The 26,602-nt window shown below is 42.0% G+C and overlaps 3 protein-coding genes across 4 annotated transcripts in view; 1 reads left to right on the top strand and 2 right to left on the bottom strand.

Moving 5' to 3' along the window:
• Window positions 1–644: 644 nt before the first annotated feature.
• Window positions 645–20,872, bottom strand: rpl37a (ribosomal protein L37a). Its single transcript, XM_034183844.1, has 6 exons — window positions 20,859–20,872; window positions 14,023–14,028; window positions 9,901–9,934; window positions 8,809–8,937; window positions 5,585–5,667; window positions 645–804 (listed from the first exon to the last, which is right to left on the bottom strand). The coding sequence occupies exons 1-6, from the start codon at window positions 20,870–20,872 to the stop codon at window positions 741–743; spliced, it is 330 nt and encodes a 109-aa protein (XP_034039735.1). The 3' UTR covers window positions 645–740.
• cfap410 (cilia and flagella associated protein 410) lies at window positions 10,592–15,459 on the top strand. Of its 2 annotated transcripts, XM_034183841.1 has the most exons (7): window positions 10,592–10,879; window positions 10,994–11,012; window positions 14,291–14,337; window positions 14,424–14,653; window positions 14,728–14,878; window positions 14,985–15,087; window positions 15,174–15,459. In XM_034183841.1, exons 1-7 carry the CDS (start codon window positions 10,803–10,805, stop codon window positions 15,321–15,323), a joined length of 777 nt encoding a protein of 258 aa, XP_034039732.1. In that variant the 5' UTR covers window positions 10,592–10,802; the 3' UTR covers window positions 15,324–15,459. The 2 variants fall into 2 exon arrangements, with proteins under 2 accessions (XP_034039732.1, XP_034039733.1); XM_034183842.1 differs by lacking the exon at window positions 10,994–11,012 and having other exon boundaries at window positions 10,594–10,879; window positions 14,309–14,337.
• The window catches only part of orc2 (origin recognition complex, subunit 2), a 27,334-nt gene continuing 16,841 nt past the window's right edge, over window positions 16,110–26,602 (bottom strand). Inside the window, exons 14-17 of the mRNA XM_034183835.1 lie at window positions 23,640–23,811; window positions 17,121–17,182; window positions 16,895–17,013; window positions 16,110–16,250 (exon numbers count right to left, since the gene is read on the bottom strand). Of these exons, the coding sequence (XP_034039726.1) occupies window positions 16,167–16,250; window positions 16,895–17,013; window positions 17,121–17,182; window positions 23,640–23,811 (437 nt within the window). The 3' untranslated portion in view covers window positions 16,110–16,166. The remainder of the gene's footprint in view (window positions 16,251–16,894; window positions 17,014–17,120; window positions 17,183–23,639; window positions 23,812–26,602) is intronic.

Below are 26,602 nucleotides of genomic sequence, written 5' to 3'. Positions count from 1 at the left end.
AATAATAACAAAATACCTACATTCAACCTTATTAACTATATATCCAGTTAAAGCAGTAGGCTGTATAGGCATACCCGTACCCGAGGCCCCGTGGAAGCCCACTGTGCTGCTGCTTCAGCAGACCGGTCACACTACACAGATTATCTCACAAAGTCAAGTTTCAAACTAAATACACACCATGATTTAAGTGAGGAGCTAAATACAATTTAAATTTCCAACACAACAGCAATTAAACAACAACCAGCAGCAGAACTGTGCAGGTCATGGTGCTGCTTAGCAACAATGAAGAATTGCACATCATGTGCACACCCAAATGTAGCACTCTAATGTTCCTGCTCTGCATGTTGTCCATTTCTCAGGAACGAACTCATGATTTGCTAAATCAGATGCGCTGAAAGCAAAATCAACACAGCACAAACAGAAAAGGTGAGATGGGCCCAGCTGACGACACAGTGGCAGACTGTAATACTCTCTACCAAAAATGATTTTGTTGCTAGTTAGGCAGCATCTATAAGTCTCCGTATAATATTTTCAAATAAATTCACAGTGTGATTGTTTATAATGATAGAGAGTTAGCAGGACTGTAGGAGCACCAAACAAGTCTGAATTTCAAACATAAATCATAACACAGACATAGAAATCAATCAGCTCCAATCAGATTTATTTTTTGGAACTTAAGGCTACACCAGGGTCCGATAAATTATAGACATCCCTAATCCAGCAGTGAGTGTTGCACTGCTTTACTGGTCCTTCAACTCCTTCAGTCTCCTGATTGCCGACTTGACTGTGACAGCAGAAGTTGTGCTGTAAAGAACAAAATTTAAAAAGTGCATTTTAATAAGAGGCTCAAAATTCAGATTTTTCTTCACATTGAAACATTTCACACATCACCCCCCCCCCCACACACACACACACACAGTAACAGCACCAGAATACATTCAAACAGTTCATTTTAATATTCAAGCTGAAATCACTTTGAAACTGATTGATGATTTGACTCATGATTACAGTGCACATTTCTGATAAATGTCAAATGAACAGACTACTCTAAATAAATAAAAAAATTATGAAAATATTGGTGAATAGTGTTTTATTTTTAGTGCCATAGCCCCAGCGATATTAAGTCATAAACATAGGGAATTCAGCCTGATTTATCCTGCTGCTGATAAACTCAAATTTGAATAGCCTTCTAAATATTAATTTTTCGATGTCACTTTTCGAACCACCCCCCAGAGACACTCTGGCTGATGTATTGGAGTGAAAAGAAAAAGTGCATTTTTTTTTTTTTAACAGTTCAAAATGGTGAACAGGAGTGTTTTGGGAGGGTCCATCAAAACCAGTCATGGTGTTTATTAGTTGCAGTTTTCCCACGGATGTGATTTGGGGGGGGTGTAAGTGGACCTTTTTTTTATTTTACGTGCCTCACTGACAGACTGCAAAAAAATGAAGCTGCCACAGCTTCAAAAAACAGATCAAAAGAGGGATTTTCCATTTATGTGGCCAGGAGAACAAAAAAATTGTATGCCTCCCCCGAAAGCGTGGAACCGGTTCTGTTCGTGGTTTATGCCAGTGTTGCGCCATACTAACCTAAGCTGCTAACATGCAGAGCCAGTGATTCTCAGAGGAATGCCGCATATTTGTTTGTAAATGTGAGCACAAACAGCCTGAGAGAAAGTGAGGGCACATGATGATGGCGATTGTTGTTGGACCTCAACAGCAGAGCCATGACATGGACCAACTCCCAACTGTTTGAGTTAAGAGACATGGACCGTGTACTGTGGACAAACATGAACAACGCAGACAGACAGCTGAACAATACTTTTACATGGGTCTGTGTGCGAAAGGGACAGAGTGTATAAAGTGCATCCGGAAAGTATTTTACTTCAACAAAGCCGACTCAAGGAGCTTCACACACGTAAGGTCTGACCTTATCAACCCCCAGAACAAGCACACAGGCGACAGCCGTGAGGAAAAACTCCCTCTGATGATTTGAGGAAGAAACCTTAAGCAGACCAGACTCAAAGGGGTGACCCTCTGCTTGGGCCAGGGATTAAAGAAAAAGTCAGTTTTTGATATGGGACCCTACGCAAAACACAAGTGTCTAATAGTACAGCACTCATTGGTAGTTATACTATGCAACATCAAGGTTGATGCATAAACATAACCTTAACCCATCAGTTACCTCCTTTACACCTTCAACTCCATGATGCCCCTCTACCTTGTGATAATTTCAGTGGTTTATTATTGGATGCCAGTTTTATACAACATGAAGCTAACTGCGACACTTGCAAGTACAAGAACAAAACCTCCATAAGATGAAAGACCATCGCAACAGTCCAGCCAAGATATCAAAGGAATGGCTTTAGGACAACTCTGTGAATGTCCTTGAGTGGCCCAGCCAGAGCCCAGACCTGAATCTGACTGAACATCTCTGGAGGGATCTAAAAATGGCTGTGCACCAACTAGGGATGAGCGAGTACACCACTATCTGTATCTGTTCAACCATCTAAATTATCTGTATCCATATCTGTACTCTTCTGTAGTGTGGCGGGGCCTAAACCGGAAGTGGGTGTGGTTTAACCCAAAAATGGCTGGGGCTTAAATCAGTACATTATTTTAAGTCTGAAATTAATATGGACTGATCAGAAGTCCCATCAGGAGGAGGCCCCGGGGAAGACCCAGGACACGCTGGAGGGACTACATCTCTTGGCTGGCTTGGGAAGCCTTGGGGTCCCCCCGGCATTGCTGGGGGAGGTGTGTGCGGATCGGGAGGCCTGGGCGGATCCGCGACCCGACTCCGGATAAAGCGGAAGAAAATGGATGGATGGATGATCAGAAGTTGCTATATTTATTGTTTATTTGAAAACTATTTACAGAACAGCCTCAAAATTGAGATTGAAATCAATGTTTTTGATCACAAAAGAACTATTTCCAGAACAAGTTTTTTTATAAACTCAGAACATGGACATTCTTAAGTGTATGAATGAATATTTACAGAACAGCCTCAGAATTGAGAGTCAATGTTTTTGACCACAATAGTAAAGTAACTATTTTACAGAACAAGTTTTTTTTTATAAACTCAGAACATGAATATTCTTAAGTGTATAAATGAATAACAGAACAGCCTCAGAATTGACATTCAATGTAGTAGGAAATTATGAACGACTATGCATGAACAAGAGTTGTCAGACTCAACACAACTGTTTTTTTTATTTTATGATCAAACTGTGATATTTTTTTTTTCAATTATTTTTACTACCTAACATTCTTGGAATTTTTTTCCCCACACAAAGTTAAACAATATTGATTAAGGTGTGTGTGTGTGTGTGTGACTGAGTGACTGTGTGAGAGGGAGAGAGGTTGTTTGACTGACCAATTTATTTTTATGAACTGCAGTGAGAAAGTGTCAGATACTTCATGCAGCCATATACAATAGAAATGTTAATATAGGCTACTTTGTGTGTATGTGTCTAAGTGGTCTGTAAGACTGTTTATTTTTTAATGATCTGTGTGAACTTGGTGATTCATGCAAACATCCAGTGATGGCAAACAGGGAAATAATATGTCAGCCTTGTTCACTGTATTCTTCTCAAAAGCAGTAGGAGCAAAGTTTTCCAACTGAATTTATATCACCAACAAAACAAAGAGCAGACAAATGGTTAAAATAAATAAATAAATAAAAACCTGACTGGAGTGGAGGCAGTGACCAATGCGACACGAGCCGTTTTCAGCTCTGTCTTGTCAAAAGCACCACGTATGATACGAAACAAGTTCACAAGTAAATTAAAATATCAGACAAACTGAAAAAGAGGTGAGCTGAAGAAAACTTAGAGTACCGACAACATGAGGTAGAATCTAGCCAAGCACAGAGAGAGATCAGTTCCTGTGTGTGTGTGTGTGTGAGAAGCTGCAGTGAAACGTGTCTGTGTACGGAGGGGTGGGCGCTGTGAGTGACTGGCCAATCACAGAGCGTGAAGACAGTTAGTTAGCCAATCAGGATTTTCCTTCAGCACGAGCACAGACATTGATGAGTTTTATTCGGATCATGCTCGTGCTCGTCAAAAATGCTTTATCCGGCTCAACCCTAGTACCAACACTCCACATCCAACCCGATGGAGCTTGAGAGGTGCTGCAAAGAGGAATGAGCAAACCTGCCCAAAGAAGGTGCACCAAGCTTGTGGCATCATATTCAAGAAGACTCAAGGCTGTAATTACTGCCAAAAGCACAGCAACAAAATAGCGAAAAGGCTGTGAATACTTATGTACATGTGCTTTCTTAGTTTTTTATTTTTAATAAATTTGCAAAAAAACCTTTTCATATCATTATGGGGTGTTGAGAGTAGAATTTTGAGGAAAAAAAAATGAATTTACTCCATTTTGGAATAAGGCTGTAAACATAAAATGTCAAGCACTGTGATTACTTTCCAGATGCACTATATCTTAAGATCAAAGATTTACTGGGAGTACTAGCTTTTTTGTTGGTCCGTTTTGCTCAAACCACACCCGTTTGAATTTATTCCTGATGAACTTTAAATAGTCTCCCTGCAAGTGAACAATGTTTCCATCTATTTCTTTGTAGTTTCAACACGGTGCAGAGTTCATGGTAAAATCCGTTAGTCACGTCTCTCATTTGCCACTGTGTGGACGAGCGGCAACACGTTATATTTATCCTACACTTTGCGATCAGGAAGTGAAAATGTGAGAGTTAATATCCACTGTGGCATCTCACGAGAGACGTTTCAAAACAATTTTACAAATACAAACGTCATGAAATCAGAACAGACTAAATCTGACGCGGGCCAGAAAAACAAAATAAATCAGAAACGTTCACCACGAAGTACAAACCCAGATTTCTGGAAAGTCCTGAAAAACTCCCACTTTATATTCCACAAGATGGATGTAACAGAGTAAATATAAACTTACAATTACATTACAATTTGAAGCATTCAATGATTTTATCCAGAATTCAAGCTCTTCTTAAACCTTGAAAACATAACATTAAAATCCAAGTATTTTTGAGGTTTTCAAGAATGGCTGATCAATGTTTTTTTGTTTTTATCCTTTCAAACATTAAACATAACACAATGCTAAAATACCCTCAGCCATATGAGCATAAAAATAAGAAACAGAATGTGACCATTTGACCTCTTCAAATAGGTCAAGGTCACCCATCTTTGAACTTGTCCAAGGTCTGTGCCCCAAGAATGCTCCCTGTGAATTTGAAGACCCTGGCAGTAATAGGAATGATGGATGCAGGGCCTTTGCAATACCCCATGGTCATATTTTGGACTTGGGTAAAAACAAAACCGAATGATCAGCCAGTCTCTCAAGCATCCACACAGAACAGATGATGGTGGAGGGGATTAAAATGCTCAGAAAGTGTGGCTCTGCTTGACCATTATGTGGTGTACAAAAAATAAAGCCTTCTTAAGTAGATTTGTTTTTCCCCCTCCAAAAGATACCGATAACACCATTAAATTAAGGGGCCGATAAGCAGCTCCGCAAAAATCTTAAATGATACTCATCCTTAACTGCAAAGTTTGCACGCATGCATGCGCAGGCGCACACACACACACACACTTACTTGTAGGTCCAGGCTCCTCCAGCTACAGTCTTCTTGCACGACCCACAGTGCCAGATGCCCACAGCTCTCCTCTTCATCTTGGTCTGCAAGTACAAAATCAGCAAAAGCGAATTTGATCCATAAATGGTAATTAATTTCTTAATGAATAAATAGTTTTCACTCAGTGAAACATGTAACATGATCTCTTCAGTTCAAAATAAAATGGGTCTGACATCTGCTTTGACACAGCAAACCAGATAAAGTCAGGTAAAGTTTGTGGGTAGAATCGGTCAACAGATGACAAATTTAACTGTGCTTTTTTTTTTTCTTTTTTTTTTTTACACAGTTTTACACAGTTTTTTTATTTCATTTTCAAACTTTTATACAAAGAAAATAAGGAAAGAGAAAAAGAAATATAAATAACACCTTCTCTTCAATTTGCATTTGGGGAGGTTCCCTTGGCCTCTGTTCCCATTTTGCATTTATAAAAATTTGAAGATATTTATAGAAATGTTTGCTATTCAATTTATACCTACTTCTCAATTCTCCAAATGACATCATTATGTCTGAATCAGTCTGATAAAGATCCTGAACATACTTTATACATTTCGGGGAGAAGGAGGGTCTCTCTCAGAGAAGCGGAGCATGTAATACAGCAAAGTCCAGGCAGTTGACCCCCCCCGCCCCCCAATAAAAAGGCAGTGTACAGGAAAGCAGCCCAGCCTTCCTGTTATTCCAAAATGAATGGCAAACATTTTTTTTATTCTAAAGACAAACCCTGATGGCAATGACAAATTCTGAAACATATAAAAAAAGTTGAGTAAAACATTCATTTTCAAAGTGTTGATTCTACCAATTACAGATAATGATCCACAACATCCACCGATTCAAGTCTTTTGCTGTTCCTTCAATTAACGGTCCATAATTCACATCAATAATATCCCCTAATTTAGGTCAAACCTGATTTCCATAAAACAACCAGGTCCAGAAATCAAAGCAACAGTCAAAAAGCAATGACAACTTAGTTGTATGGCATTACACTTAAAAACTAAACAACTGAGAGCAAGCTCACAAAATGAAAATTAATGTGAGCAGGCAAGACTATACACCTTAACTGTGTCTCCAGTGTGCATGCTTAAGGCCCTGTCACACCTTGACGATTCAGCCCGCATATGCTGCTCAAGGTATAAACGCTGGCATACGGCAAACAAATTATTGAAGCGTTCACACCTTGATGATTAGCCAGCATATACCCCGTTTCCACCAAGCGGTTCTGGTCGGTACTGCACGGTGTGGTGCAGGTCAGAAACAAGAGTAATTTAACCTTATTTTATTTTTATAATGGTGGATAGTTTTATCGTGAGCAGAATGCTGATGAGTCGACTGATGACTGTGGTAAACGCTGCCACGGATGAATGAAGTGCTGTGACTGTAAACTTTTCAAGCACCCGTTGCAGTCACACAGCGACCGAAGCAATCAGTCAGGCATTCTGATCGGTTCCCCCATCTGATCAATCACACGGAGGAACCGATCAGACCGTCTGACTGATCAGATGGGGAACTGATCAGACCGACGGGTGCTTTGAATGGTTCCCCTGTATGACTGATCAGACAGGGTGCTTTGATCAGTTCTCGCCATCTGACTCGTCAGATGGGAGAACTAATCAGACAGCGACACCAGTAGCCTCTGAGAAACGCACCTGGAGCAGAAAAACCACAGAGGTACTTGCTTTAAAATGTTACATTTCTTCAGCCACAACAAGGAATTAAAATATTTTCAGATGTCATTTTCCAAAATCATGACGCTTTATGTGGATACGTGTTTGTCAGACTGTGACGATGAATCCAACTGAAACGAACAGGGAAGACTTTATATTTACTCCGTTGTGTGAATGAAACAGTCTCTTTGCACGAGGACTGCAGCTTTCATCCAATCAGTGGACAGCATTAATGGACGTATTGACTTGAGTAAATTACAAGAAATATGTTAACAATCGCATAACTTACCTACAACTTATGTCACACATGTGCGGGACGTATGAGTCATACGTTGGCATGTGTTGAAAATTTTCAGCATGCCCAAAATTTTTCGAGGTGATCAGCGTATTACGGCGTATATCAGTGAGCTTCAATGTGCTCTTGACTCACACAAAATGTAAGATATTAGATGTACGCCAGCGGTTTTTAATACAGTTGGCATACACTGGCTAAATTGTTGCGGTATGACAGGGCCTTTATCCCGGTATTTTGGAGAAAAGTCACTCCCAGAATAGAAAACACATTAAGTTCACTTTTATCCTTTGATTTTTCCTTTTTTTTTTGCATCTCTCCCTTTTTAAATAATTGTTTTATCAGTTAATTTGTATTTATGCATGCATAGGCTGTAGCAACAGTGTGTCACAGAATAGAAGAATGTTCCCCTTAACTGCTTAAGTGCAGTTCGATCCAGATCAGTGTGACGGTCCAAAGTCTATCTGCTAATGTTATAGAATTGTTAAGTCCCATCAGCTTCTCCCTTGTTTATTTCAGGGTCACCACAGACGATCTGAGGTCGATCTGCATGCTGATTTGGCACAGGTTTTACACCGGATGCCCTTCCTAACTCAACCCCACATTACATGGAGAATGGACAGGGGTGGGGTTTGAACTGGAGCACACTTTACTGCTTGGCCACCACCCCTGCCTGCCAATGTTATGGAAATACAACTCATAAAAATTCTGGGACACATTTTTGTTACATTATATTTACAGATGATGACAAAATTATTAGCCCTTCATGAAATTTAACATTTTCTTTAAAGTTTTCCCAAGTGATTTTTTAACAGAACAAGGAATTTAATACAGCATTCCTAAACATCCTAGTTTTGTTCTGAATGCTTAAATTATTTTACTTTGCACACAGAAACAAAATTATTTCACAAAAAACAAACTACCAGGTTCAAAATTATTTTCAAAAGTTAATTCAGTCAGTTCCCCCCCCCACCCCCCAAGTTCTAGAACTTTCCACCATCTTATGTGTTAAAAAAAAAATAAAAAAATAAGCCCTAGTTCAGAAAGTCACCAAAACAAATGTATTTTTGATGTTTCATTGTTTACTATTGGGTAACTGTGAATCAGTCATCAATAAAAATACATTACGGCAGTATTTTTGTCCTGAAGCAGGTCCACATGAGAGGTACGGCTAAGGTCTATTCTGCGTGCAGTGGCAGTCAAACATCATACAGCAACTCCATGATCTTGCTTACCTTGCCACAGAAAGAACAGGTGTATTTTGCATGTTGGGAGATTTCAATTTTTTTCACCATCTTCCTCAGTGACGCACCATAACGCGTGCCATATTTACCAACAATCCCCACTTTCTTTGTGCGCTTGGCCTGCAGACAGTATGGACAAACAATGCAAAACATCAATACATGCCCCTAGTTGTGTAATTAGCTCCGATGTTCAGAACCCAATACATGTATTTTAAATATCACATCTTGAGTACAATTTTGTGCAAGAGATGTGAAGAAGTTTCCGGTTTGCTAGAATTGTAATCTTTGTGGTTTGTGTAGCATGATCGCTTAACCTGAAGGGCCTTAACAATAATAACAATAATACTATCCTTCCCAAATGAACTATTTTCCCCCTTTTTCAAACCAGCTATTTTGGGTGAATCACTCCATAAACGAGTTTGCTCTGGCTGCATGGCTCGTCTTTTCTGGAAATTGTAGCGGGCCGACTTTTACGTCAAAAATCGCAGCACACTGTGAAAACAAAACACGTTTGCGAAGATGCGACGCCGCTGGATTGACGTTTGCCATTTATCTAGTTATGTTGCTAAATCGGAGAATAACTAACTAAGGTGGATCTTCAGCGGTGTTCAGCGTTAAACTCCTGGAAGGATGATGTAGTTAAACACATAACTAAACACTTCAAAATCTTATGAGAACTACAGTGAAGCGTTCATGCTACTTTATTAGCGTAAGCCTCCCAACATATCAAGCTCTCCGAAAGCTAAGCCTAAAACCAAACTACAGAGGGCTTTAAAGAAGACAAACTCTGTTAAAACTCCACTTCATATCGTACAAAAGCATATCCGTTGCACTGACGCTCAAAATGAAATTTAACAGTCGACATTAAGCCAACATGACTAGCTTGTGCGGCGAGCCTTATTTGTCTTAAGGGGAGACATGGAAACAACGCCATCGTCATTGTTTTAATCACGGAATCAAATAAATGAGGTACGAATCTGACATTCGAAGACTCCTAACGGCCTGGAGATGCATGATTACTTCGTTTACAACGAAGCAATACACAGATTATTGCAGATTCTTTTGGACACTTTCAAAGCTCACCATCGTCTCACGGAAGACGTAAATCCAAAGAGAACTTGGCCACTGCGCAGGCGCAATTTACAAATTTGTTTGCGTTGCATTGTGGGACTTTGAGTTTTCTTATTGCAATAATTCCTCTGGTCCGCAATGAAAGCAAGTATTTTTTATTTTCCTTTAGTTATTTGTTTTTAAACTTTTTGTGTTGCCCCGATTTTACCATATACTGCTAATAATACAAAAGCAAATAGCTGTTTACATATATTTTAAAAATGTAAACAAATAGTACAACATACAAAGCCCCGTAGAGAAAACCTTTTCTTAAAAATAAATAAATAAATAAAAATTTGTAGCAAACATTCTAAAATATTGTATTCCTGACAGTAGGTACATCACACGAAGTGTCCCCTCTAGCTTCTTTTCGTTCCACTTTATCTCAGAAAATCCACGCAGGATTTATTATTATTATCATTTTTATTTATTTATTTATTTACTTATTGCCCAACATTTCAGGAAAAGGTTGACAGGCGTTTTGGTACTTTTTAAGGTGGAACCACAGACTGCATAGGGTGGAACCATAGAGACCATTCGTGAAAGTTCAACCCAGTTCCTTTTTCGCGGAAGGACAGCTTCCGGGGTGTAGGCATAATGACAAAACAAAACATCCGCCAATGTTTTTTATTTATTTTTTTTAATCCGCCCGTGATGATAGTGCGATATTTCAGACGTGGCGTCAAAGCGGTTCATGCATTGTATACATATTTATATATAGGCTAAAGTTAAGCGAATGGAGCTGCGTTCTGGTGTCCAAAACGCGGCCCAGAGTTAAAATGTGTCTTAACGGCCGCTGCTGTTTGACAGGATAAAGTGAATTACATGTTACCTGTAAATAAATAATCAAAAGGTGCCGAGCTTCGTGAAACATTATGAAATTGACACGGAAGCTAGTTCTGGCCAAAGCCAGGGCCTCGGACTTGGAAAGTGTGAAGAAACTAAACTGCTGGTAATTAGTTGCCTATTATTTTTTATTTATTCATTTTTTAAAGCAACTGACAAGAGTACAACTTGTTTCCAAGACATGGTTTTGTCGTTAATGTTTGTGCTTTATTTTCTGCAGGGGATACAACTTGACTGATGTGAGTATTTAAATCAAATCTTGAGCAGTATGATGGTTTGCCTCACAGGAAGAAGGTCATGGGTTGGATTCCCACCTGTGGCCTTTCTGTGTGGAGTTTGCATGTTCTCCCTGTGTTTGCGTGGGTTTCCTTTCAGATTCTGCAGGTTAGGTGAAGTGGAAACTTTATAATTTTCCAAGGCTCCTTTGCAAAAGAGGTCTAGGTCTCAATGGGACTAATGTGGTTAAATAAAGGTTAAATTAAAATCTTACTGAATTTAGATTTCACTAATTTAACTTGTTCTTTTACTATCTGAACTGAGAGCTACGAATACTGTATATGGCAGACAGTTTCATTTAGCCATCTACCACATATTGAAAACAAATGCATTGTCACTAGAAGTTGAAAAACTGGTAATCAGTTGTGATTCTCTTCTATTCATTTTATTTATATAGCACCAAATCACAACAATACTGCCTCAAGGTGCTTCAGACAGGTCTAACCTTACCAACCCTACTTAGAAAGCAGACAGGGGGGCAATGGTGAGGAAAAACTCCCTCTAATGATAACAAGGAAGAACCCTCAAGCAGACCAGACTCGGAGGGGTGACCCACTGCTCGTCTATATTCTGGCAAGAGCGCTCCAAATGAACAATTTTATACTCAACAAAAATATAAAAGCAACACTTTTGGTTTTGCTCCCATTTTGTATGAGATGAACTCAAAGATCTAAAACTTTTTCCACATACACAATATCACCATTTCCCTCAAATATTGTTCACAAACCAGTCTAAATCTGTGATAGTGAGCACTTCTCCTTTGCTGAGATAATCCATCCCACCTCACAGGTGTGCCATATCAAGATGCTGATTAGACACGATGATTAGTGCACAGGTGTGCCTTAGACTGTCCACAATAAAAGGCCACTCAGAAAGGTGCAGTTTTGTTTTATTGGGGGGGGATACCAGTCAGTATCTGGTGTGACCACCATTTGCCTCATGCAGTGCAACACATCTCCTTCGCATAGAGTTGATCAGGATGTCAATTGTGGCCTGTGGAATGTTGGTCCACTCCTCTTCAATGGCTGTGCGAAGTTGCTGGATATTGGCAGGAACTGGTACACGCTTGTCGTATACGCCGGTCCAGAGCATCCCAAACATGCTCAATGGGTGACATGTCCGGTGAGTATGCCGGCCATGCAAGAACTGGGACATTGTCAGCTTCCAAGAATTGTGTACAGATCCTTGCAACATGGGGCCGTGCATTATCCTGCTGCAACATGAGGTGATGTTCTTGGATGTATGGCACAACAATGGGCCTCAGGATCTCGTCACGGTATCTCAATAAAATGCACCTGTTTTCTTCATCCATAACAGATGCCTGCCCATACCATAACCCCACCCCACCATGGGCCACTCGATCCACAACATTGACATCAGAAAACCGCTCACCCACATGACGCCACACACGCTGTCTGCCATCTGCCCTGGACAGTGTGAACTGGGATTCATCCGTGAAGAGAACACCTCTCCAACGTGCCAAACACCAGCGAATGTGAGCATTTTCCCACTCAAGTCGGTTACGACGACGAACTGGAGTCAGGTCGAGACCCCGATGAGGACGATGAGCATGCAGATGAGCTTCCTTGAGACAGTTTCTGACAGATTGTGCAGAAATTCTTTGGTTATGCAAACCGATTGTTTCAGCAGCTGTCCGAGTGGCTGGTCTCAGACGATCTTAGAGGTGAACATGCTGGATGTGAAGGTCCTGGGCTGGTGTGGTTACACGTGGTCTGCGGTTGTGAGGCTGGTTGGATGTACTGCCAAATTCTCTGAAACGCCTTTGGAGACGGCTTATGGTAGAGAAATGAACATTCAATACACGAGCAACAGCTCTGGTTGACATTCCTGCTGTCAGCATGTCAATTGCACGCTCCCTCAAATCTTGCGACATCTGTGGCATTGTGCTGTGTGATAAAACTGCGCCTTTCAGAGTGGCCTTTTATTGTGGACAGTCTAAGGCACACCTGTGCACTAATCATGGTGTCTAATCAGCATCTTGATATTGCACACCTGTGAGGTGGGATGGATTATCTCAGCAAAGGAGAAGTGCTCACTATCACAGATTTAGACTGGTTTGTGAACAATATTTGAGGGAAATGGTGATATTGTGTATGTGGAAAAAGTTTTAGATCTTTGAGTTCATCTCATACAAAATGGGAGCAAAACCAAAAGTGTTGCATTTATATTTTTGTTGAGTGTACGTTCCACTCTTGTGTGATAAAACAAGGGGTCATTTCATCAGGATCAAAGTCAAAACAATTTCCAGTTGAAAGATTAATTTATCTTGGCAGTGACATTACCTCGACCAGTCATGGCAAGTGATGGTACTGAACACAAGTGTGAATATCAGTACAGCTTCTGTGTAGCCTGTGTTGATTTTCAAACATTTGATTTGGCCTGGTTTTTATGACGTCCTGAAAATTCATGGGATCCCTTTTAAGTTGCTGGCTATCATAGCCAGTCTATACTATATGGGTGCTGCGAGTGCTGTATGGAACGGAGGCAGTCTAGACATCTTCCATCTGCTACTGATATATGATTGTGTTTTAACTGTGCCATTGAAGTGGTGCAGACATCGCAAAAAAAAAAAAAAAGGTCTGAGTTTTCGGGGTTTTGGGGCTTCTGATCTTATTTTGTGGTTGCGACACTAACCAGTGACCCAAGACAGCTGGATGTCTTTGGTTCAAGGTCTCTCTCTGGTGGACCCTTTTGGTATTGTTGGAATGGCTGTGTCATATGAATACTGGATACGCTGAGGTGCACTACTTGCATTGTTCTGGGCTATTGGCCACAAGCCTACAGCCACATGCCACACTTATAGATGGCTGAGTGTTGACCCCAGAAAGTGAAAAAGGCCAAGGAGAAGCCCATGTATCACCTGGTTATAGCAGATAGATGGCTGGTCTGCTTGGGTAGTCACCATCCAGGACAGTCCTTTAATGTGGCAGATATCGCAGTGTGCAGCAGCACCACGTGCTCCCAGACCTGACATGAAATGCATATTCAATTGGATCCAGGTCTTTACAGTCAGTTGGCAAATTACACTGGATCCCTTAAGAAAAGGCAGAACCCTATAATGTCTTGTTGCTCCTTCGCAGTTCACCCAAGTTGGATGTAAATACAATGAAAAACTTGAAGCTTCTGTATGTGCTGGAAGACAATCAAATCCTTTGAGGGTGTCCAAATTTTTTGTCCCAACTGCTGGTGATATTTGAGATGTAACTCCCTTTCTTCACAGATTTCTATCTTCTCTCAGATGCCCAATATTGAGGTGTTGACACTCAGGTTGGTTTAACTCCACCCGGTCTGGCACAGACACAGAATGGTTTGAGTCAAATGCATCATGGTGATTTATTTGTTTGTGTGTGTAGTGCCAACTATATCTCATCCCTCACTTCTCTGGCTAGCTGCTTGTGTCTGCGTGAGCTCTTCCTGAGAAAGAACATGATTCCTTCACTCTCTGAGCTCTGCCACCTGCGCCCCTTGATACGCTTAAGAGTGCTCTGGTTGGCTGAAAACCCCTGTTGTGGGATGGATCACAGCCAATACCGGATGACCGTTCTGCGCTGTCTGCCGCGCCTCCAAAAGCTGGACAACCAGTGTGAGTCTGCAGCACTGTTGTTGCATCTGCAATGAGTCATGTAGAATGTGTGTGCAGTGACTGTGTGTGTGCAGCCGTGACAGAGGATGAAGTTGCACGAGCTGTGCTGGAGGGGGAGGAGATCACAACGCCATCTGGTGATGCCCAGAACCAGCTTTCTAATAATGGGCTTCCAGATTCAGAGGCAGAGAATGACCCACTCAATTATAACATGGAGGAGACCAAGTAAGCCTCATGGACTGACATCTGCTCACAGAAAACACCTCTGCTATTGTGACAGTGATTACAGACACTTTAAGATCTACACATATTTACCGCCCCCTCTCTGTAGTAAAATTAGGGAAGAGTTGGGGATGAAACCACTCTCCAGAGACAAGTTTCCCTCCATTTCCTCTTCTCCATCAACCAAGGAAAACAAACCGGCTGTGAAGAAGGTAGGCTCTGCTTTTTGTAAAATACTCCAGAAACACAAAGCAGTTTTAATGCTTTTAGAAATAATCACCTTTATTGACATTTTCAGAGACACACACTCGACGCAGTGTTGTTGCTGCTGAAGGATTTGGATGAAGATGAGCTTCAAGTTGTGTATGAAGCTACGCGGAACAGACTCGAGATTTCTACATTAGACTCTGGATCTCTCAGGTTCACTGAAAATAATGAAACCAACTGAAAACCATCACTGAGCCATTTCTCAACATGCACTCATTGTACCACAAACACACCAAATTTCTTGATGTTTGGAAACCGGTCCATGTTGTTCCTCTTCCTTATCCTTTCATTGAAAAGGTCATATTGTTCAAAACTGGTTTTTACATTTTGTTCACACATAAATATGGCCGTGATTTTCATATTTTTATACATCCAACATTCATATGAAGTTCTGCAGCAGCCACAGTTTAGGTCAGCAGCAGTTTTTCAAACTGACGTGTCACAAAGTCCGTATCTGGACCCATGCCTCTGTGTGAGACTCAATTAGTGGGTCGAGAGAAAGAGAATGAGGGAGAGCACAAGGCACCCTCTCTGCTAGTGGCTGTTGCTTTCCATTTCAGTTATTTTTGGCTACTGACAAATATTAGCTTACCAAAAAGGCATGACAATGTTAAAGAAATTAATTATGGATGTGTACTTGCATTTCATTGCTGTAATTGTAGTTTTGCTTAATGATATACCAGTAAATGTGTTTTTATAATTAAAGAGCTTAAAAACTGCAGTCCATGAGCTTCTCACTTGATATATATTTTTTTATTACAATTGCTGGGACACCACCACATAAAAAATGTTAACGTCACAGTGCAGCAAAGGGGTATTTAGTAGCTCAATTTCACCAATATTCTAATTTAAATCACTAACAAGGGCAGTCTTTGAAAGTAGCAAAGGGCAGTCTTTGAAAGTATCAAACATGATGGTGCCTTTATGATCCAACTACCTGTAAAGGTCTGTGTGATGTCTTTGAAACAGGAGCAGACTCTGATCTGGAGTCACATGCTGTATTTAGCAACAGTCTGCAGCCTTGTCACTCATTTCCCTCCTTCTCCAGGAAATCTACTAAGGTGTTTGTGTCAACAGGAACCATTAAGTACTCCACCCCGTCTGCACCCTGGAAGGTCATCAGAACAAACGTATTAGTGACCATAGAGTCTGCAGACTTACAACAAGCACAACTCAACCTAAATACTTGGAGTCAGCTGTCCAAAGTAATGGAGAGTGTTTTAGAGAGGTGAAGAAGAGAGTGCAGGCAGGGTGGAGTGGGTGGAGAAAGGTGGCAGGAGTGATTTGTGACCCAAGAATATCAGCAAGAGTGAAGGGTAAAGTTTACAAGACCGTAGTGAGACCAGCTATGTTGTATAGCTTATAGGCGGTAGCCCTAACAAAAAGGAGGCAGAGCTGAAGATGTTGCGATTCTTTGGGAGTGATGAGAATGGACAGGATTAGGAATGAACATACCAGAGGGACAGCTCAGGTGGGACGGTTTGGAGACAAAGTCAGAGAGGCGAGATTGAGTTGGTTTGGACATGTGCAGAGGAGGGACCCAGGGTATATAGGGAGAAGGATGCTGAGGATGGAGCCACCAGGCAGGAGGAGAAAATGGCCAAAGAGGTGGTTTATGGATGTGGTAAGGGAGAACATGCAGGTGGTTGGAGTGACAGAGGAAGATGCAGAAGATAGAGTGAGATGGAAATGATTGATGTGCTGTGGCGACCCCTAATGGGAGGAGCCAAAAGAAGCAGCAGCAGAACTCACCTTGCGAGTCCGAATCAGCTTGTGGTCTCTGAACTCTGTCAGCTGAGTCCTCAGCGTGAGGTCAGAGTTCACCAAGAAAGCTTCTCGACAACGCTGGTAGAATTCTTGAAATGACAGTCCTGAGGACAGCACAAACAATGAAAAGAAAGTGTAATTAGTCATAGATCAATGTTACCATCGTTAAAAGAAAAAAAAAAAAAGTCTTCAGTTTTGAAGGTGTGCACACCCGTATATGAAGGATCGTCTTGATGTTCTAGCTGGAATTTCACCAAAAGTTTAAAAATCCCTCTGAAAAAAAAAAGAATAGGTACACTGAGAAGCAGAGTTGTAACAATTCTTCAAACAGTTTTGTTGCATTTAATCATCAGATGTTTTGTTAAAACAGAATCTGCCAATGTAAACACAAAATATTTTTTTTTTTTTACCAACATAACGCAAAAAGTTACCCAATTCCAAACCATAGTGAACACAAAAAGTAATAAAGGAGCAGCAAGTTAGGACACTTGCTTCCCAACAAGAAGGTTGCCGGTTCAAGGTCACTTGTATGCCATTCTCCTGACAGAGCTGCATTAGGAAGGACATCTGGCATAAAATGTGGGCCAAAGCAACAAGGTGACCCAAAAATGGGATAAGCCAAAAGAAACTGGTTTTGTTAAGACATTAAATCTAATAATTAGATTGTCCACTCATTCATTTCTGAGGATGTTCTGAGGAATTCTGAGTCTCAAAAGTTCTGCGTCCCGACAATACTGCACTGTTGCGCGTGGAAGACAGGAATTACATTCAACAGTAATCACATCTCGTCAGAACACCGGTCAGGGTGCAGAGTAATACATCTTTGGCCACCGGTGTAATATTTTTGCTCCGTTCCAGATACTAGACACCTGACTGTCATACGATTAACCAGTCAGATTCACGGAAAAAATGTAATTGGATTAGAATTATGAACATGTTGCCGTGAATGTCTAGAAATCCCTCTGCTTTCCATTTCTTTAATATGACAAAAACAAACTAGATTTTAAGAAAACATACAACAATGCAGAAAAAGTTGGGATGTATTGAAAATGCAAAAAAAAAAAAAAAAAAAAAAAGGCCCACAGTAATTCCTACATTTCCATTTACTTCTGTTTCAATGCAGACAGTATGAACCCAGGATATTTTATGCTTTGTGTTCAACTTCATTTCAGTTGTGAATATACTGTGCATCCATTCCTGCACTATTATTCCAAACGAGTGATATCAGCAGGTGACTGTAGTCATGATTTGGTATAAAAGCGGTATCCATGAAGGTTGAGTCTTCAAGGAGCAAAGATGGGCAGAGAAACTCCATAAAATGCATGAGAAAAATTATAGATGTTAAAAAACAATGTTCCTCACAGAAAGACTGGAAGGGATTTGCATAGTTCTCCCTTCACAGAGCATAATGTTAAATGATTCAAGGAAATCTGGAGGAATTTCAGTGTGTAAAGGACAAGGGTGCAGACATCTGTGTGAACACCCATGGTCTCCGATGCCTCAGATGGCACTGCATCAAGAACAGCCATTCATCAATAGCTGGATGGAAAAATGCTTTAGCATCCCACCTATTTTACGATGTGTTACAGACCTGAAATGCAATGGATGGATGTATATTAACAAATGAAATTAAGTTGACCACACAAAACATGAAACATCTTTGCGTCATATTGTGAGCAATGAAATAAAAGCCGGAGCAAATTATGAATCACTAGCTTTTGTTTGTTTTTAAATTTGCATTTTTCATACCATCCCAACGTTTTCTAATTTTGGCTTGTATAAAGTAGATTATAATTTAGATATTAATTTCAGTGTAACCTTAAAGCAGTCAGTTAATGCTCAAAAGCCTTTATGGCTGAAGTGAGCGAGATACCCACACCCTGGATCAAATACATTTGGGGCAGCATGGTGACCAAGCAGTTAGTGCACTTGTTTTCAAAGCAGAAGGTTCCTGGTTCAAGACCACCCCTGCCCGTTCCTTATGTGGATTTACAACCCCAATTCCAATGAAGTTGGGTTGTTGTGTAAAATGTAAATAAAAAACATAATACAATGATTTGCAAATCCTCTTCAACCTATATTCAATTGAATACACCACAAAGACAAGATATTTAATGTTCAAACTGATAAACTTTGTTTTTGTGCAAATATTTGCTCATTTTGAAATGGATGCCTGCAACATGTTTCAAAAAAGCTGGGACAGTGGTATGTTTACCACTGTGTTACATCACCTTTCCTTCTAACAACACTCAAACATTTGGGTACTGAGGACACTAATTGCTGAAGCTTTGGAGGTGGAATTCTTTCCCATTCTTGCTTGATGTATGACTTCAGTTGTTCAACAGTCCGGGGTCTCCATCGTCGCATTTTGCGCTACATAATGCGCCACACATTTTCAATGGGCGACAGGTCTGGACCGCAGGCAGGCCAGTCTAGTACCCGCAATTTTTTACTATGAAGCCACGCTGTTGTAACACGTGCAGAATGTGACTTGGCATTGTCTTGCTGAAATAAGCAGGAACGTCCCTGAAAAAGATGTTGCTTAGATGGCAACATGTGTTGCTCCAAAACCTGGATGTACCTTTCAGCATTGACGGTGCCATCACAGATGTGTAAGTTGCCCATGCCATGGGCACTAACACACCCCCATACCATCACAGATGCTGGCTTTTAAACTTTGCGCTGGTAACAATCTGGATGGTCTTTTTCCTCTTTTGTCCGGAGGACATGACGTCCATGATTTCCAAAAACAATTTGAAATGTGGACTCATCAGACCACAGCACATTTTTCCACTTTGCGTCTGTCCATTTCAAATGAGCTCGGTCCCAGAGAAGGCAGTGGCGTTTCTGGATGCTGTTGATGTATAGCTTTTGCTTTGCATGGTAGAGTTTTAACTTGCACTTATAGATGTCGCGACGAACTGTGTTAACTGACAATGGTTTTCTGAAGTTTTCTTGAGCCCACGCGGTAAGATCTTTTACACAATGATGTCAGTTTTTAATGCAGTGCCGCCAGAGGGATCGAAGGTCACAGGAATTGGTTTTCGGCCTTGCCGCTTACATGCAGAAAGTTCTCCAGATTCTCTGAATCTTCTGATTATATTATGGACTGTAGATGATGGAATCCCTAAATTCCTTGCAATTGAATGTTGAGAAACATCGTTCTTAAACTGTTCGACTATTTTTTTTTTCTCAAACAGTTGTTCAAAGTGGTGATCCTCGCCCCATCTTTGCGTGTGAATGGCTGAGCCTTTTGGGAATGCTCCTTTTATACCCAATCATGACACTCACAATTAGTGTCCTCAGTTCCCAAATGCTTATTGAGTGTTGTTGGAAGGAGAGGTGATGTAACACAGTGGTAAACATACCACAGTCCCAGCTTTTTTGAAACGTGTTGCAGGCATCCATTTCAAAATGAGCAAATATTTGCACAAAAACAAAGTTTATCAGTTTGAACATTAAATATCTTGTCTTTGTGGTGTATGCAATTGAATATAGGTTGAAGAGGATTTGCAAATCATTACATTCTGTTTTTTAACATTTCACACAACATCCCAACTTCATTGGAATTGGGGTTGTACATCAGGAAGGGCATCTGGTGTAAAACTTGTGCCAAATAAACATCGTCTCAAACAACCAACAACAACACTGATCATCAAGATGGCAGCGCGTGCTCACGCTGCAGTGTCTCCTAACAATACGGTGTAGTTTTTTTGTCGTCGTGTTCCACACCTGAGACAGACACATATAGCTGCGGGTTTCTGCTCGACATGGGCAGAACCCAGAGTACGAGGAAGTGTTACGAGCCTGTGGTCTGCTCTGGAGGCCAGAACCAGCCCTGGTGTCTCCGACTGAATGGTACCCCCTAAAAATCGGTCCGCCCTGCCTTCACTGCATATGCATCATTAGCTGCGGTTCACGGATTTATCACCTTGTTTCTGCTTCAAACTGCACTCCAGTCATCATCTATCTCAGCGACATATCTGAAGCTTTTGTACAACAATCATTTCCACATAAATTCAGCATTATTTCATCATAAAAGACAGATGAAGCAATCGCAGCACCACGGCTACAAGAACTGTTGATGCGTTCACTGCGCGTCGGTCATTTCAAAACGTCACCGAGTTTCACCGAGTTTCTGCTTAAAACGGCCTAGTTTCTGCTTAAACTTGACTTTAGAATGCTTTAAGAGCTTTTACTTTGTCATCTGATGGTTAATAATCCCATTAATCCATTTGATTGCTTTGGGTGAAGAGACATGCTGCTGTGGTCCAAAATGATGCATGCGCAGTGAAGGCAGGCGGACCGATTTTTAGGGTGGGACTATTCGGTCTGCGACACCAGCGCCCACGCCTGTACCTCGCCCAGAGTGGAGGCGCCACAAAGTGTGTGAACAGAAACAGAAGAGGGGCAAGCACGCAAGTATCTGAGCCAGGCTAGTGGCTAGCCCTCAAAAGCCGGCTGTCCCACCCATTGTGCTGCCAGCACACACTCTGTGGACACTAAAATGGATTACATATGGCTCTTATGGAATACACAGAGGAATGTGAGAGACTGTTGTATTTACAGAAACATGCTTTAACGACATCGTCCCGGACCATGCCATTCAGTTCGAGCAGCTAGCATGCTATCAAGCAGACAGAGCCCTCATCAAAGGAGGTAAGACACAAGGGGTGGGGCTCTGTGTTTACATCAATCATGCCTGGTGTTGGGACACTGTTGTGATAAACACCTATTTACAGAGGTGGCGAGGTGATGGTCTATTGCAGGGGTTGGCAACGAGGTCCAAGACACTGCAGGTTTTCCTTGCTACTAATCACCTCAGCAGGTGGGTCTGCTGATGAGCTTCTCTCTTGAACATACACACCTGATCAATAATGAAATCACCTGCTCAGGTGATTAGTAGCAAGGAAAACCTGCAGTGTCTCAGCCCTTCATGGTACATGATTGCCCACCCCTGGTCTAGTGGTTAAGCGTTGGGCTTCAGACCAGACAATCCTCTGTTCAAAACCCAGCCAAACAGGAAAATCACTAAGGGCCCTTGGGCAAGTCCCTAATCCCCTAGTTGGTCCCGGAGTATAGTGAGCATCTTGCGTGGCAGCACTCTGACATCGGTGTGTGAGTGTGTCAGTGTGAATGGGTGAATCTGAGGCATAATTGTAAAATGTTTTGAGGTTCTGACGTAGATGGGAAAAGTGCTGTATAAATGCAGTCGATTTACCATTTACAGAAGGAATTTATGGCTGTTATGATCACCGCGGTGTGCATTCCCCCGAACTCCAATAATAACAGCAGGAGTGAGGTGCTGAATGAAGTTTTCCACCACATCTGTGAGCAGCAGACAGCCCACCCAGATGCTCTCCTCATCTTGGCCAGGGACTTTAACCACATAAACCCCAAGACTGTGTTTCCCAAACTGCAACAATACAGACTTTCCTACTGGAGGAAATAACATTCTGGATCACATCTACACCTTCCAGAGGGGAGCTTACAAGGCTCGTCCCCTCCCCTCTGCCACCTCAGTGCCTCAGATCACATCACTGTCATGCTAATGCCAGCATACAGACCACTGGTTAAAATCACCAAACCAGTTTGGAAAGAGGTACGAGTGTGGCCAGAGGGATCTGTAGAGGCATTTCAGGACTGCTTTAGCACCACAGACTGGAAGTGTTCACGCAAGCTGTGTCCCACAACTCCTCCATCGACCTCCAGGTGTACATGGACTCCGTCACTGCCTACATCACCAAATGCACTGATGATGTAACAGTCCTTAAGACCATCACAGTTCAAGCCTGTCAGAAGAGGTCTACAGGCTTCTGAAGGCTCGGAACAGTGCCTTTAAAGAAGGAGATCAGGTCGGCCTGAGGACAAGGGCCAACCTGTCACGTAGCATCAGAGAGGCTAAGAGGCAGTACTCCAGGATGATCGCCCATCACTTCAGTGACAGCAGACAACAACCCGCAAGTCCATCCGCATGGCAGGAGATCCCACCCACCCACCCATTAAAAGGCCTCCTCAGCCTGCAACCATCAGGGAGAAGACTGCGGAGTCTCCGGGCCAGGACCAGCCAACTGAGGGACAGTTTCACTCACCAGGCTGTCAGAGCACTCAACTCTCTCCCGGATCTTCCTCCATTTCCCCTGCTGCGCCCCCTCACACACAAACTCTGGATCCTGATGACACCCCCTGCCTGACACTGACTTCTTACTCCCGACACCCACCACATCTCCAAGGACTGCTCATGCACGACATGCACTTTAAATCAGTTTGAATAAGCTCATCAATGCTGAATTACTGCTCAGTTTGACAAGACGTACTACTACCACCAGGTACCTCACTGACCATATTCTACTGAATTTATATATTTTATATTCTTACTGTTTACTGTTGTTGATAGCTCATGCACTGTTTTTACTCTGTGCTGTCTGGGAGACTGAAAGTAACAAAATTTCAATTCTCAATATGTCTGTGTATGCACTGCAGAACTGACTAATAAAGTTGACTTGCCAATCAGATCCATGTTGTGATGACTGAAAGGGGAGAAGCTGAAGGGACTTACTGAGATAAATACTTTTAACTGGGGGAATGTTGCTATTGGATCAGTTTTCAACTTAAAAAGAAAAAGATATCCACTAAATTTAGATTCAACATTAACACAGTTTGGAGTGACAAATGATTACAAAGAGAACAAACAAACTTTTTTACAGCACTGGCCTGGTGTGTGCGGTACCTTGCATTCGGTGTCAAACTGCGTAGCACATGTGTAAGGGAGGACAGAGCAAGTGCACCGGTTTGCTGCACCAGCAGAGAGTTTTCGTACGACGTCTCCTCTGCATAGTGCTGGAACGTCACACACTCCCACCACAGCCAGTTAAATTGACTCTGATTAAACTGGTCCCACACTAGGAATACACACATGACAAAAAACAAAAACACACATTCCAAATAAGTCATTTTCTACTATTTTAACAAAAGGAAGAAAAACAAAAACAACAAACCTACAGTCAAAGTGTTTCAAAGAGTCCAACACCCACACTTTACAGGTCTGACACTGATTCAACCAAAATTCATTCTTTGTGATTCACTTGTAACATAATGCTGCGTTTGCACATAATGACAGATATGTCACGAATGCCACGAATTATACATTCTTGGCTGCTGATCACGAATGTGATGATTTGAGGCAGAGGCATCAGGTGTCCTGAGGAACTGCTGCAACCTGTTACCACGCGTTATGATTAATGGCACGTGTTGCTGGAGAATTATCAGGAACCATTACGCACGGTCAAGAATAATGTACCGCATTGTTGTGCGCTATTGCGCTCAACAGTGCATCACTAAGTTCTGTCACGTTGTGAATGAGGCAAACTGTCTCCACACACCCCATATTCATCCAACCATCAGTTGCTGAACAATTCAGATCGCTCCAGTTTGCTCCTCAAAAGCCACAGCAGAAGAACTTTGTGATTGCATTATTAGTTGGGCTCTGTTCCATGGAGTGATGCAGAAAGGAGGAGAAGACAGAGCCAGATGTGTGGCTCCACATGGCTCTTGTCTCACACGTTTTCCCAAACATCAGGCACATGCAGCAGGTGGAACACCTGCAGGAGCACGCTGAGGAGCACTGGAATGAAACTTTTGGCCAACTTGGCGTCACTGTAGTTCTTCAGCATACTGCAGTAATGAAACTGAATGTGGTGCAGCAGGGTTTAATTGTGCGCACGTCAGAGAAGAACACTGTCACACTCTATTAAGGATCACCACTAATCAAGACGGATCAACATGCTCAGTTGCGACCTCCACGACATGAGGCGAAATGAGAGTGGTACGTGACATTCGTGGAAGATTTTTGGACAGCCAAAAAACATGCTCCACATGCACCAACATGCATTATTAAGAAACCTTTTCAGATGTGTTAAGTCCTATTAAGAATGTCAGGAATGTGCCAAAAATGACGCAAATATGACATTTGTAACGCGTCTTGCTTATGTGTAAACGCAGCATAATATACAGGACGGTTCTGTGTAGCCTTGACATTTGAGAAATTCTGTCCAAAACTGAACCACTTCATCCTTAATGAACACACAACCCTTCCATCTTGTTTAATCTGTATAGGTTCCAAAATCTTTGAGTAGGATAGCTATGACCTTAAGTTTGATTTTATATACACATACACTCAACAAAAATATAAACGCTTTTGGTTTTGCTCCCATTTTGTATGAGATGAACTCAAAGATCTAAAACTTTTTCCACATACACAATATCACCATTTCCCTCAAATATTGTTCACAAACCAGTCTAAATCTGTGATAGTGAGCACTTCTCCTTTGCTGAGATAATCCCACCACACAGGTGTGCCATACCAAGATGCTGATTAGACACCATGATTAGTGCACAGGTGTGCCTTAGACTGCCACAATAAAAGGCCACTCTGAAAGGTGCAGTTTTATCACAGCACAATGCCACAGATGTCGCAAGATTTGAGGGAGCATGCAATTGGCATGCTGACAGCAGCAATGTCAGCCAGAGCTGTTGCTTGTGTACTGAATGTTCATTTCTCTACCATAAGCCGTCTCCAAAGGCGTTTCAGAGAATTTGGCAGTACATCCAACCAGCCTCACAACAGCAGACCACGTGTAACCACACCAGCCCAGGACCTCCACATCCAGCATGTTCACCTCCAAGATCGTCTGAGACCAGCCACTCAGACAGCTGCTGAAACAATCGGTTTGCATAACCAAAGAATTTCTGCACAAACTGTCAGAAACCGTCTCAGGGAAGCTCATCTGCATGCTCGTCATCCTCATCGGGGTCTTGACCTGACTCCAGTTCGTCGTCGTAACCGACTTGAGTGGGCAAATGCTCACATTCGCTGGCGTTTGGCACGTTGGAGAGTTCTCTTCACGGATGAATCCCGGTTCACACTGTCCAGGGCAGATGGCAGACAGCGTGTGTGGCATCGTGTGGGTGAGCGGTTTTCTGATGTCAATGTTGTGGATCGAGTGGCCCATGGTGGGGTGGGGTTATGGTATGGGCAGGCATCTGTTATGGATGAAGAACACAGGTGCATTTTATTGATGGTATTTTGAATGCACAGAGATACCTTGACGAGATCCTGAGGCCCATTGTTGTGCCATACATCCAAGAACATCACCTCATGTTGCAGCAGGATAATGCAAGGCCCCATGTTGCAAGGATCTGTACACAATTCTTGGAAGCTGAAAATGTCCCAGTTCTTGCATGGCCGGCATACTCACTGGACATGTCACCCATTGAGCATGTTTGGGATGCTCTGGACCGGCGTATACGACAGCATGTACCAGTTCCTGCCAATATCCAGCAACTTCGCACAGCCATTGAAGAGGAGTGGACCAACATTCCACAGGCCACAATTGACAGCCCGATCAACTCTATGCAAAGGAGATGTGTTGCACTGCATGAGGCAAATGGTGGTCACACCAGATACTGACTGGTATCCCCCCCCCAATAAAACAAAACTGCACCTTTCAGAGTGGCCTTTTATTGTGGACAGTCTAAGGTACACCTGTGCACTAATCATGGTGTCTAATCAGCATCCTGATATGGCACACCTGTGAGGTGGGATGGATTATCTCAGCAAAGGAGAAGTGCTCACTATCACAGATTTAGACTGGTTTGTGAACAATATTTTAGGGAAATGGTGATATTGTGTAT

Source organism: Thalassophryne amazonica, chromosome 12 (genome assembly GCF_902500255.1).
Source record: "Thalassophryne amazonica chromosome 12, fThaAma1.1, whole genome shotgun sequence".
In the NCBI taxonomy this organism is placed as follows: Eukaryota; Metazoa; Chordata; class Actinopteri; order Batrachoidiformes; family Batrachoididae; genus Thalassophryne; species Thalassophryne amazonica.
This window is presented reverse-complemented; position numbering and strand designations above follow the sequence as displayed.